Source organism: Thamnophis elegans, chromosome 2 (genome assembly GCF_009769535.1).
Source record: "Thamnophis elegans isolate rThaEle1 chromosome 2, rThaEle1.pri, whole genome shotgun sequence".
Taxonomy (NCBI): domain Eukaryota; kingdom Metazoa; phylum Chordata; class Lepidosauria; order Squamata; family Colubridae; genus Thamnophis; species Thamnophis elegans.
The window spans coordinates 144,548,348-144,562,888 of record NC_045542.1 but is presented as its reverse complement, the minus strand read 5'-3'; the positions used below and the strand labels follow the sequence as shown (position 1 = coordinate 144,562,888).

General features: G+C 47.1%; 1 protein-coding gene across 1 annotated transcript in view; it reads right to left on the bottom strand.

Annotated features, from left to right (window-relative positions):
- Positions 1-480: 480 nt before the first annotated feature.
- Positions 481-14,541, bottom strand: part of CAMK1 (calcium/calmodulin dependent protein kinase I) — a 61,505-nt gene continuing 47,444 nt past the window's right edge. The window contains 7 exon segments of the mRNA XM_032212034.1: positions 481-1,211; positions 2,326-2,422; positions 3,443-3,530; positions 5,476-5,554; positions 5,671-5,783; positions 6,673-6,748; positions 9,758-9,884. Coding sequence (XP_032067925.1) covers positions 1,147-1,211; positions 2,326-2,422; positions 3,443-3,530; positions 5,476-5,554; positions 5,671-5,783; positions 6,673-6,748; positions 9,758-9,884 — 645 coding nt within the window. The 3' untranslated portion in view covers positions 481-1,146.

Below are 14,541 nucleotides of genomic sequence, written 5' to 3'. Positions count from 1 at the left end.
CAGGATTTCCCAAAGGTGCTTTTCCAAAAGGCAACTGGACTTTCTTGGTCTTTTTACCCCTTGAAAATGTTTCGTTCTCTCAAGTTGAAGAAGCTTCTTGGATGAGAAACGAAATGTTTTCAAGAAAGTCCAGTTGCCTTTTGAAAAAAACACCTTTAGGACTACCATGGCCTGGATCAGAGATCCCCACCTTTGGCAACGTTAAGACTTATGGACTTCAATTCCCAGAATTCTTCAGCCAGCTAGCATGGTATCCAACCTGCAGCATGGCTGGCTGAGGAAGTCTGGGAGTTGAAGTCCATAAGTCTTGAAATTGCCAAGATTGAGGACCCCTGGCTTGATGGTTGAGACAACCTCTGTAGATACTGTTCAGGATAGCCGTGGCCTCTCAACCTCCAGAGGAAAGCTGCCTTGGCTCCTTTATTTGACTGTAGAAAAACAGATTCTCCTTCTTTAGAAGCAGCAATAGATCACCTCAGTGGAAAGCTACAAGCCACCGTACACTTCTCTCTGCAAACAAACCATCTTTATTCTCCAACACTGCACGCAACTGAGCCAAGGGCCAGTTACGGTATATTTATGTCCTCATTTTCCTTGGGGTTGGCTTGGTTGGATCATGTGGGAGAAGCAGGGGGGTGGTGTTTCTCACTGGTTTCCTCAAGCGATGTGATGGTGTGCACAGCTGGAGAGCAAACCCCCACTTGAGCGGCTGCTGCAGGAAGCCAGAGAGGGGTCTTGAATATTTCTTTCCAAGACTTAAGCCACTCACATGATGGGCCAAAGAGGATGGCATCATTGCTGTCTTCAGGTAAAGAATGAGCATGGGGGAGATAGGAGGGATATTGTTGGTGCAACCAACAAGGTGGGATTGGGATGAGGAGTGGAACGGGAGCGGACAAAGCATCTCCAGGGAAGTGTGGAACTCGGGAAAATACTACCCTCCACTTCCGGATTGTGGAGGATGCCAATGAATAGGAGGGGGGGCAGGTTCCATTCCCCTGCAGCGGGACTCGGCCATACTTTGCTGGGAAGATGGGAGGGTGGTCCCAGGTCCTTCCCTAGCTCTTGCAACAGGGCTTGGGGCTGCCCACTCAGTTAGGATTGCTGCTGGCTCTGCCATCTAGTCTTCTGTCCTTTGCTGAACACTCAGTCCTGAGTTTGGCAGTGAGAGCCATTCCCCAAGGATTCCTCACTGCTATTAGTAGCCGAGCCTGAAGAAGACAAAGGGGAGGGAGAGAGAAAAGGACAGTCAAGACCAGGTGGACTAGAACAGGGATGTCAAACTCGATTTCATTGAGGACTGCATAAGGGTTATGTTTGACCTGAGAGGGGGGGCGTGGCCAGGGAGGGGCATGGCCAGCATGATGTCACGGGGGGACGATGCCTGCATTGGCCCCAGTGCTCTGACAGTCAAAACGGGCTCCTGAGCTCCATTTTTGGCTGCAAATTTTTTTTTTCATTTTTTTTTTCATTTTTTCATTTTCCCTTTATTTGTATGCCGCCCTTTTCCCTGCTGGGACTCAGGGTGGCTCACAGTTCAAAAAAAGGGGGGGGAAGGACAAACAATTTTCAACATACAGACAATACAACATATTAAAAAACACAACAGCCACACAAATTTGAGTGGGGTTAGAGTCTTAACCCCAGGCCAGCCGGGACAGCCAGATCTTTAAGGCGGCGCGGAAGGACTGGAGGGTGGTGAGGGTCCGAATCTCCACAGGGAGTTCGTTCCAGAGGGTTGGAGCAGCCACCGAGAAGGCTCTCCTCCGGGTAGTTGCCAGTCTACACTGGCTAGATGATGGAATTCGGAGGAGGCCTAATCTATGTGATCGTATCGGTCTAGTGGAGGTAATTGGCAGTAGGCCAAAATCCTCCCTCAGCCCTTTTCTAGCAAAAACGGAACTTGGGGGACCACACACAGTCCTCACAAGCTCTGTTTTGGGACAGATTCCTGCAACGCTGTCAGCGAAAATAGAGCTCGGGAGGGCTGTGCGTGGTCCTCGCGAGCTCTGTTTGCGCTGGAAGAGGCACCACAGGCCAGTCCTTCGCTATTTCCAGGGCAACCCCGTGAGTCAGATCTAAGCACCCCATGGGCCGGGTCTGGCCCCCAGGCCTTGAGTTTGACACCTCTGGACTAGGGTCACGGGTCTTGTCCCCCGCACGGTCAGCTTTAATCGGTAAGTTTTGGCAGCAGAACAACTAGGCTCAGAAGCAAAGATCAAACACGGCACTGCTGTTGCCGCTGGCCGACTGACATCAATGCTCACAGACAGAAGGAAAGGCTTTGAGGAGAAAGGCCACACAGAGACACTCGTAACTTCTCACCGTTGCTCTCCTGCATGGCTTGGCCAGGTCCTTCTTGACTGGTCCCAAGTTGTAGTTTCCTCATATGCCTCACCACAGCTGTTGCGTTGAAGGCTTGCTGAACGGGATGTGGGGAGGGGAGAAAGGAGGAGAGAAAATGAAAAGCCAAGCAAATGTCCTCTGTCACGGACAAGCAAGCAGTAGCGGATTAAGGCTCACTGGTGTCCTAAGCACTGACAAATCTTGGTGCCCCCCCCCTCCTTTGTACATACTATACAAATCTTTGGTGTTTTTTCTTTCTTTCTCAACTTAGTGGTGCCCCCTTTGGGCCTGGTGCCCTAAGCACATGCTTAGTCTGCTTAATGGTTAATTGACCACTGCAAGCGAGCAAAACATTTAATAGTTCATTCCTTTGTTTCTGTCCCCACGCTGTCAATAACATTGATTGACTGATCAATTGAATTTATTGAATTTATTTGCCACCCATCTTGTAGCAGAAGACTCTGGGGCAGTTTCCAGCAATAGCAATAGCAGTAGCACTTAGATTTATATACCGCTTTGTAGTGCTTTACAGTCTTTTCTAAGCGGTTCACAGAGTCAGCCTATTGCTCCCAACAATCTGGGTCCTCGTTTAAGAATGGAAGACTGAGTCAACCTTGAGCCGGTGGGAATCGAACTGCTGAACTGGTAGCCGGCAGTCAGCAGAAGTAGCCTGCAGTACTGCATTCTAACCACTGTGCCACACTTCCTGAATATTTAACAAACATATCCAAAAATCTCAAAACATTAAAATATTCATAATTATAGCATGAGTTTTTCTGGGCTGTTGGATGCAGGATCAGAAGATAGAGGTTCCAATAGCCATCATATTTGCTGGCAGCTGTCAGTCAGGAGAAGTAGCCTGCAGTCCTGCATTCTAACCACCTCACCACCACACTCTTTAAAAACCCAACAAATATCTTTTATGTTTATTTAACCGATGCTGGGAAAGACAGGGAATAGGAACATCACCAGTTATAAACTCATCAGCCTTCCCCCACTTGATGTCCATACTATTCTACAGGAAAAGGGGTATAAAAATCAAACAAACAAAACAAGCACTGGAATAATTTTAAAAGCATCTTTTGGCCATCCTCACCTTCCATTTGCTTTTGGCAAAATTCTTTTTGATCTGCTCACTGACTGACTGATGGATGTTCTTATCTAGCGCGGTGTCTCCAGCAATCCTGAGAAGAGAGAAAACATTCCTTCCTATTTTGCAGACACCCCACTTCCACGAAAGGTAAGAAAAGGAGCAGCTATTAAAGAGAAGCCAATGGTGTTACGCAATTGATGGACAAACTCCCCAAAGAAATTCATTAGGTTATTTTATTTTGGGGTCATTTTAGCCTTAATGTTTACAGAACTTTACTTTAAGCTGTATGTTTTTTTTAAATATACAATGCCCTCAGAATACACCAAATTATGCAACAAAGATAACTTCTGCAAACAAAATAAAAGCAAGCAGAATAAATATAAAACTTTCATTTTCAATTTCCAAATGAAATTGAGAACTCTGTTATAGAAGACTTTGTGCCGATAACAAAGAAAGGACATAATAGGGAGAAGAAATAAGTCAATCCAAATAGAGCTGGAAGGGGCCTTGGAGGTCTTCTAGTTCAACCCCCTGCTCAAGCAGGAGATCCTAAACAATTTGAGACAAGTGGCTGTCCAGTCTCTTAAGTTTTTTAAAGTTCTTTTTAAGTCTTTTTAAAAAGTGTTTACATTTTTTAAAAAGTTCTTTAAAAGTTTTCAACTTCTTAAAAACCAAGTGCATGGGTACTCCTGTTTCTTTAAATCAAGGAATACTTTACTTTTAATTTCTTCTGTAAATTTTCATTTCCTGCCAGGTGATAAGATGGGTATGCAATAGCACATTCTAAATTGGTTTTGGACAAAATAACAATAGCAATAGCATTTAGACTTATATACCTCTTCATAGTGCTTTTACAGCCCTCTCTAAGTGGTTTACAGAGTTAGCATATTGCCCCCAACAATTTGGGTCCTCATTTTATCCACCTTGGAAGGATGGAAGGCTGAGTCAACCTTGAGCCTGGTGAGATTTGAACTGCCAAATTGCAGGCACCCAGCAGACAGCAGAAGTAGCCTGCAGTACTGCACTTTGACAACTGCACCACCGTGGCTCAAAATAGCCATATAATCACTCCTATAGGTGATCCCTGACTTAAAACCATTCATTTAGCAATCAAAATGATAATGGCACTGAAAAACAATGACCTATGATTGGTCCTCCCACTTACGACCGTCACAACATCCCCACAGTTATGTGATCACAATCTGGGTACTTGGCAATCAATATGTATTGAGGATGATTGCAATGTACCAGGCTCATGTGTGATCGCTATTTGTGACCAGAAATTTGTTAGTGGCACAAACTAAAGATGCACGAATATCTAATTATTTTTAAAGCTGCACATTTTACTTGAGATTTGATGGCGATAAACAGAACATCAGAAGCAAAAATGTGGGCCTGGATGGCAGGCCATGGATGAGGTCAGTGGAAGTATTGAATATGAAAAAAGGAATAAAAACACAGAAAAGCATCAAAGCTGCGCCAATATATATATAAATATATATAAATGGCTGTGTGTGTGTGTGTGTGTGTGTGTGTGTGTGTGTGTTCCAGCATAACTCTGGAACTCCTCGAGCAATTTCAACCAAACTTGGTACACAGATGACTTACTCTCTGGAAACAAATACTGTGGGGGGTAAAACAACCATAACACCCCTCGGGGTGTCTCTGTGTGTGTGTGTGTGTTCATCTGTGTGTGTTCCAGCATAACTCCAGAACGCCTGGGCCACTGAAATGAAAAGGACTGAATTATATCTACAGTGTCAACTTACAGTACTTTTGACAGTGATGGTGTGCATTGTGGAGTCACGTTCTGTTAAGATACAGCCTGTTGTGCCTTAAAATGGCTTCTACTGTACTGCCTTAAAATGGCTTCTACTGTATAGCACAGTGGAGTTACCATGGTAACAGCTTTACAGTACTCCACAAGGTGGCTCCTTCTAATACAAGATAGGGATAAATACATACCTGGGCAATGCCGGGTTATCCTAGCTACTCCTAAATAAAATTCAAAAGCCAAGGGTAGTGATAAACCTTACCATGGATGTTGTAGGGCTTGCTCACAAGTGAATCGCTTCTTGGGGTCCCTCTCCATTAAATGCTGGATGAAATCTTTGGCTGGAAGCAAAAAGGAAGGCGAATGAGAAGCAAACGCTGACATTACAGCCGCTGCGGAATCCAACTTTTATTTTTGATCGGGGCATCCCAAGAAACTTAAGTTATCTCTTCCTCACCTGAATCCGATATGTCATCCCAGTAGGGAGAATCAAATTCATATTCAGCCTTCAAGATCTGTTCAAACAGCTTGGTATCGTTCTCATCATAAAATGGGGGATACCCGCACAATCTGAGGTAAAAGAGGGGGAGACAGGCCATGCGTGACTATAAAATCTAGAGGTCCATATTGCAGGGAGGGGAATATAGATTGGGAACAGGTGAAACGGTGAGGAGGAGAAGTATATTCAATGGGAGAAGAGAAAGAGAGAGGGAGGGAGGGAGGGAAGGAGGGAGGGAGGAGGAGGGGAGAGAGAGAGAGAGAACTGGTTATATCTGGATCCAGAAAGGAGAAGAGGAAGAAAAGGAACAAAGGAAGATAAAATATTGAGCTGTTAATTAAGCTTTGCTGTAGAGATAGGTAAATACCAAATAGAGGTCGTCCTCAACTTACGACCAATTTAGTGGCCGTTCAAAGTTAGAATGGCATTGACAAATTGACTCACTGCCAGTCCTTGCACTTATGACCATCACAGCTTTGCAATGGCCATATGATCAAAATTTGGTTGCTTGGCACCCAGCATCTATGTATGTGATGGTGGCCACATCCTGGGATAACGACAAGCCAATGGAAGAAACCAGATTTGCTTAACAACTAAATGATTCACAACAACTGCAAAGTTATGATCAACAACTGTGGCAAAAGCCGTAAAATTGGGGTGGAAGCAAGAAGGCAGAACCACGTCGTGATCAAAGGGAGTGGAATTTCCTGTCCTCCAAATTGCAAAAAAGAGAATCATATAAAATTAAAAGCCATATGCAAAAGAATAACAATGGACCAGTGAAGCAGCTATGCAAATGCCAAATGTATCCTGGAGGGCAAAGGGACAGGATCGTGTTTGCAAATCGTTCAATACAACTAGACAGAGATGTTTTAAAAGCAACAGGCAGTATTATCATTCCTCCCTATCTTCCTGTTTATCCCCCCCACACACACACACACAATTCCACTCGATACATACAAGATGTAGGCAATGACTCCAATAGACCAGCAGTCCACAGCCTTGCTGTAAGGCTTCTGTGCCAAGACTTCAGGAGCTGGGCCACATCAGGAGGGAGCAACAGGAAAGAAAGAATGCAACGATTAGAGACCAAAATATATTGCTATGTCCACTAATACTTATTGGTTAATATACCACTTACACCAGGGCAGGGGTCTGCAACCTTAAACACTCAAAGAGCCACAAGGGTCCTAACCGGAAACTCCCCGTTCAATTCTGGAGCCGACCGGAAGTCCGGTTCCCCCACCATAGAGTCTCCTGCTAGTACAGCATCCTTTTTCCTCTACCTGTCCTAACTAAAAGCTCTATCAATTGTGGAGCTGACCGGCAACAGGGAGCCGCAGCAGAGGGGTGAAAGAGCCACATGCGGCTCCAGAGCCGCGGGTTGCTGATCCCTGCACTAGATACCTTCAGATATGGTAGAAGGCCTTCAGATACTGGATTCCAATAGACCCAGTCTACAGATTTGGTATTTAGCAATGATACTTCAACAGCACCTAGGAAGCCACAGATGGCCTCACCCAGTTCTGAGAGTTGCTATATCATTAATTGAGCTAGTAATCAAAAGTCTATTAACACTTATTTCAACCTTCCATCTTCCTCCCGGATAATTCTCAGTTCTGGCTCGGAACATTTGTTCAGTCCTTTTTATGGAGGTCATTGGAAGGTCTCATGCAGAGATGGCATTCAGCCGGTTCTGACCGGTTCTGGCAAACTGGTAGCGGAAATTTTGAGTAGTTCAGAGAACTAGCAAACACCACCTCTGGCTGGCCCTGCCCCCAATCTATTCGTTGCCTCCTGAGTCCCAGCTGATTGGAGTCCCAGCTGATCGGCTGAATCTTCTTCTGTTGCCCTGCACAGGAGAACGGAGCTGGAAACCAGGTTAGTGGGGTGGGGAGGGAATGGGGATTTTGCAATAACCTTCCTCTGCCATGCCCATCAAGCCACACCCACCAAGCCAAGCCAAGCCAAGCCCAGCCCACCAAGCCACGCCCACAGAGCTGGTAGTAAAAAAATATTGAATCCCACCACTGGCTCATGCCTTCAAATCTGATCCCATCTCAGGTCCAACATACCTACAGGTATCTGATTAAGGTATGTTGAAATGAAATTTTCAGTCAAGTGACATTTAAAGCTTTAAAAGCTTAACATAGCACAATAGAACAAATGCCATATTATTTGGCAATTCCTGTCTCAAAGAATCGACTGCTGTCACAGGATTACTCAAAATGAATTCTTTTTATAACAGAAATATCTCCTTGGTAGCTTCCTTCCTGCCCCTTTCTTTTAAAGCCACTGCCGTCTCTGCCCACTTCCCAGTCAATGGCATGGCTGTGAAAATCCTGAATTAGCCCTTTGTTTATCAATTACTCTTCCTGAGGAAAACCTTTCGTGAAAGATTGAATGCTTTAATTTACTTGGACTCCAGAGAAAGAAAGAAAAGACCAACAAAATCCTTCTTAATTTGGAATGGAAATGACCCCAAAAGGGGCAATTTAAGAACGGCAAATAACATTATAAGTCTCTTTAAAAGGAAGGAGCAAAGGAGAAAGATACTAATTATAAGGATGGAAGTGCCTAGATGGAGAATGAAATAGAAACTAGAAAAAGAATTCCTGTTAAAGAAAAAAAACACCACCTCTGCCTGCAATCATTCAATCAGAATAGAGCTGAAGGGACCTTGAAGGTCTTCTAGCCCAATCCCCTGTTCAAGAAGACTCTATACCAGGGGTGTCAAACTCAAAGCCTGGGGGCTGGATCAGGCCCATAAGGTGCTTAGATCCCGCAGTGTCTCTTCCAGGGCCGCAGGCAGCCCTCCCGAGCTCCATTTTCACTGGCAGAGGGTTGCAGGAAGCTGTTGCAGCCAAAAATGGAGCTCGGGAGCCTGTTTTTGCTGGCCACCTCAGGCACACCTGACACAAGTGGAGTCGAGCTGCCCATGCCCACCCTGGCCATGTCCACCCTGGCCCCCCTCCTAAGGTCAAACACAACCCTGATGCTGCCCTCAATGAGATCCAGTTTGACACCCCTGCCTTATACCATTTCGGACAAGTGCCTGTCCAGCTCTCTTCTTAAAAACCTCCAGTGTTGGAGCACCCACAACCTCTGAAGGCAAGCTGTTCCACTGGTAGGAAGTTCCTCCTGGATTCCAGGAGAAAATTCTCCTTGATTAGTTTCCCGCATATTTGTTTTATTGCACCTCTAAATTAGATTATTGGTTGGGTCATCGACTTCTTTCTCCAGTCCATGATGATGGAACAATATAATCTCATTTTGAATTTTGGCGGAATGTTGTGGTCGATTTTGTATCCTTAATACATCTTCAACAGTGGTGGGATTTAACTTTTTTTAACTACAGGTTCTGTGGGTGTGGCTTGGTGGGCGTGGCTTGGTGGGCATGGCAGGGGAAGGATAATGTAAAATCTCCATTCCCTCCCCACTCCAGGGGAAGGATACTGTAAAATCTCCATTCCCTCCCCACTCCAGGGGAAGGATACTGTAAAATCTCCATTCCCTCCCCACTCCAGGGGAAGGATACTGTAAAATCTCCATTCCCTCCCCACTCCAGGGGAAGGATACTGTAAAATCTCCATTCCCTCCCCGCTCCAGGGGAAGGATACTGTAAAATCTCCATTCCCTTCCCACTCCAGGGGAAGGATACTGTAAAATCTCCATTCCCTCCCCACTCCAGGGGAAGGTTACTGCAAAAAACCCATTCCCTTCCAATCAGCTGGGACTTGGGAGGCAGAGAATAGATGCAGGCGGGGCCAGTCAGAGGTGGTATTTACCAGTTCTCTGAACTACTCAAAATTTCCACTACCGGTTCTCCAGAACTGGTCAGAATCTGCTGAATAGCACCTCTGATCTTCACTATTTCATCTGCCTGTGTTATAGGTAGTAATTTACCTTGATGAATATTCCTACACAATCCCTAGAAGCTGAACGCTTGAGATCCATAAGATTGATTATTAGTTTGGCTTTTTGCTCTCCCCCCCTCCCCAAATATTTGTATTATTTCATGAAGAGTGGTACCCTGGTTGCTCACCCACATAGCCAGGGGTCCCACAGGCTGTGGACATGACACTGCCGGAGCCTTCGATCTTCGACAGCCCGAAGTCACTAATCATGATCTTGGAGTCCTCATCCAGGCTGTAATACAGCAGGTTCTCAGGCTGATGGGAAATTGGAAGGAAGCAAGAAGGCAGAATAGGGAGGATTGAACAGATTTATCAGAATGCAGGGCAAATCTGTGTACAAACAGACCATCGTAGACTATTAAATCAAATTCTTTACATTTTGGGGGGGGGGGGAACCAAAAATACCCACCTTATAAAATACAATAAACCTGAAATAAACCTGAAAACAAAAACAGACTGTGGAAAATAAGTTCCTGGAATAAAATTAAAATCAACTAAAAAAAATAGCCTGAGCCCAGCTGGCTTTAAAGATAAGCATCGTTTTTTTAAAAGGAGCCAAAGATGGAGTTCAAAGCAAGGAAACAGGTTGGGATTCCATCCCTCTAAACAGTGCCAAGAGGAAACAGAGATAAGGGCAGAATCAAAGGGATGGTACCCGGAAACATACATGCAAACAAACACACCCTCCTATATATACAACTAAAAGCTTCTAAAAATCAACAGTGGTATCAGTACGGGTCAATAACAGCTGACAAGTGAGACCCAGCCTCAGGCAGGAGGAGCCCCCTCCCACTTCTTATGCATTCATCCACAAGCAACAGCAGAAGAGTGGCCATTTCATCTTCAGCTGGTTACCCCAAAGACAGCAACAGTGCTGTTCCAACAAGCTTCATGCTTTGCGTACATTGAAACAGATGTTCCAAGCGGCAGATTTAGCAGGTGGGAACTGAGGAAATATCTAGAGACCCCTCATATTTTGGGACCTAAACGGTTTAAACCTCTCCCCTCAAGACACCGCTAGAGAGCATCGCATGCCCAAACAACTAGATGCATTGACAGTTTCTTCCCCCACGCCGTCACTCTGCTAAACATCTAACTTCCTCAGGATTGTCTTATGCCTAAAGATATTAACCCATGTAGTTGGGAGAATAGCTTGACTCCCTCTTCTTTGTGGCAGCCCCTGAGATATCAGAACACTCCTATCATGTCTCCCCTAGGCCTTCTTTCTATTAAACTAGACATACCCAGTTCCTGCAACCTTTCTTCATATGTTTTAGTCTCTAGTCCCCTAATCCTCTTTGTTGCTCTTCTCTGCACTCTTTCTAGAGTCTCAGCATTTTTTTTTACATCGTGGCAACCAAAACTACCTTCCCCTATTGATATATTATGATTTATCAATAATTGTTGTTTGTATCTTATGATTTAGGATTGTATATTATGATTTATGATCTATGACATCGCTTGTTGTTTTGGATGTACACTGAGAGTTAATGCACCAAGAGACAAATTCCTTGTATGGCCAATCACACTTGGCCAATAAAGAATTCTGTTCTGTTCTATTCTATTCTATTCTATTCTATTCTATTCTATTCTATTCTATTCTATTCTAACCTAATCTAATCTACTCGTTACCCCATAGGCGGCAGCAATGCCGTTCCAGCAAACTACATGCTCCACACACATTGAAATGGCTGTTCCAAGAGGCAGATTGGGAAGGCAGCAGGTGGGAACGAGAGACCAGAAATTCTTAGCACATTTCTGCATTGCCATCTGCTTTGTTGTTGTTGTTGTTGCTGCTGCTGTTGTTTTATGATCCACATTTCTTTTCTTCTCCTTCTCTCCTCTCTGCCTTCTGGACAACCATTTGACTGGGATGGTATAAGGTCTCCTGCCTTGAGCAGGGGGTTGGACTAGAAGACCTCTAGGTCTCTTCCAGCTCTAGGTGTCAGTGTTCCGAGTAATGAAATCAAAACCCTGAGGGAGGGAGGTTCCTTAAAGGATATGTTTATTGGATACATCATATTGGCACAGCAAGTGGCTGATGGAATTCGGAGGAGGCCTAATCTATGCGATCTTATCGGTCTAGTGGAGGTAATTGGCAGTAGGCGGTCTCTCAAGTACCCAGATCCAATACCATGAAGGGCTTTATAGGTGACAACCAGCACCTTGAAGTGCACCCGGAGACCAACAGGCAGCCAGTGCAGCTCGCGGAGGATAGGTGTTACGTGGGTGAAATGCGGTGCACCCACTATCGCTTGCGCGGCCGCATTCTGGACCAGCTGAAGTCGCCGAATACTCTTCAAGGGCAGCCCCATTGTAGAGCACATTGCAGTACTCCAGCCTAGAGGTCACAAGGGCACGAGTGACTGTTGTGAGAGCCTCCCGGTTCAGGTAGGGGCGCAACTGGTGCACCAGGCGAACCTGGGCAAATGCCCCCCTGGTCACAGCTGACAAGTGGTGTTCAAAAGTCAGCTGTGGGTCCAGGAGGACTCCCAAGTTGCGGACCCTGTCTGAGGGGCGTATCATTTGACCCCCCAGCCTGAGAGATGAAACACTTGGCCAATTATTGGGAGGGAAGCATAGCAGCCACTCGGTCTTATCTGGATTGAGTACAAGCTTGTTAACCCCATCCAGTCTCTAACAGCCTCAAGGCCCTGGCTCATCACGTCCATCGCTTCATTGAGTTGGCACGGGGCGGACAGATACAACTGTGTATCGTCCGCGTACTGGTGGTACTTTATCCCGTGCCGTTGGATGATCTCGCCCAGTGGTTTCATGTAGATATTGAAAAGAAGGGGGGACAGGACCGAACCCTGCGGCACTCCATACGTAAGGGGCCTAGGGGTCGATCTCTGCCCTCCGACTAACACCGACTGTGACCTGTCCGAGAGGTAGGAGGAGAACCACTGTAAGACAGTGCCTCCCACCCCCACCTCCCGCAGTCGTCGCAGAAGGATACCATGGTCGATGGTATCGAAAGCCGCCAAGAGGTCAAGGAGTACCAGGATGGAGGCGTGGCCTCCATCCCTGGCTCTCCAGAGATCATCAGTCAATGCGACCAAAGCGGTTTCAGTGCTGTAGCCAGGCCTGAAGCCTGACTGGAATGGATCAAGATAACTGGCTTCCTCCAAGGACCGCTGGAGCTGAAAGGCCACCACCTTCTCAACAACTTTCCCCACAAAGGTTGGAGACTGGATGGTAGTTGTTTAGAACGGTTGGATCCAAGGATGGTTTCTTCAGGAGGGGTCTCACCACCGCCGCCTTTAAAGTGGGGGGAAAGACCCCCTCCCGTAGGGAGGCGGTAACAACCGCCTGGATTCAGCCCCGTGTCACCTCCCTGCTGTTAACAACCAGCCAGGAGGGGCACGGGTCCAGTACGCATGTGGAGGCACCTACAGCTCTCATCGCCTTGTCCACGTCCTCAGGGGTAACAGCTTGAAAATCAATCCAGCGATGGTTTACCAGATTATCCCTTAGTGCCTTGGCTGGTTCTGCAGAAGTGGAGTCCAGGTCCGCCTGAAACCGAGCAACTTTGTCCGCGAGGAATTGGATGTAATCCTCAGCCCTTCCCTGCAAAGGATCGCCCGTATCCCTCCTATTTAGGAGGGAACGGGTTATCCTGAACAGGGCGGCTGGGCGCGACTCGGCGGAAGCAATCAGAGAGGCAATGTGAGTTCTCTTGGACGTCCTGATTGCGTGGATGTACTCTCTGATGCAAGATGTTAAAAGTGCTCGGTTCGATTCGGATTTACTGGATCTCCACTGGTGCTCTAGGCGTCTCTTTCGGCGCTTCATCTCCCGGAGTTCCTCAGTAAACCAAGGAGCCCTCCTGGATCCACTGCCTCGGAGCGGCCGTAGAGGCGCAATCTGGTTAAGAGACTCCGTCGCTGCCGAATTCCAGGCAGCAACCAGAGTCTCCGCCGGACTGCGGGCGAGAGTATCAGGAATAACCCCAAGCTCCGTCTGGAACCCCAAAGGGTCCATAAGTCGCCTGGGGTGGAACCACCTGGTCGGTTCCTCCTCCCTACAGTGGGGGTTTGGTCTCCGAAAGTCAAGCCTCAGTAGGTGGTGGTCCGACCATGACAGGGGTAAGATCTCACTACCCCTCAGACCAAGATCACAACTCCACTGCTCCGAGAGAAATACGAGGTCAAGCATGTGACCCGCTGAGTGAGTTGGTCCCCGGATTACTTGGGTCAAGCCCATGGTTGTCATGGAAGCCATGAACTCCTGCGCTCCGTCAGAGTGTTCACCGAGCGAAGGCAAATTGAAGTCCCCCAGAACCATAAGCCTGGGGAACTCAACTGCCAGCTCGGCTACCGACTCGAGGAGCGAGAGGAGGGCTGCTGCAACGCTGTTGGGAGGCAGGTACGTTAGCAGCAAGCCCACTTGACCCTTGAGGTCCAACTTCACTAGCAGGGACTCACACCCGACAAGCTCCGGAGCAGGGATCCTATGAGGTACTAGAGACTCCCGGATAACAATGGCCACACCCCCACCCCTTCTCTGGGCCCGCGGCTGATGGAGCACCTGAAAACCCTCTGGGCACATCTCAACGAGGGGGACTCCTCCCTCCGGGCCCAGCCAGGTTTCAGTAATACATGCCAGGTCTGCCCTCTCGTCTAAAATTAAGTCCCGGACGAGGGGAGCCTTGTGAACCACAGACCTGGCATTTAGCAACAGCAGCCTGAGACCAGGGCCCTGACTACTCACGCCATCTGGCCTTGGAGTGGGACTAATAGAGCCGGAAGGAGGGATCTCTGTAACATAGCGAACCCTCCTTCCCCAGTAATGGCTCGCCCTAAAGTCCCCGCCATATCTGCCCCTCCCCATCCCATGAGTTGGATGAGGGAATAAATGGGGAACTCATCAAATTTGCAGATGACACCAAGCTGGCAGGAATAGCTAACAC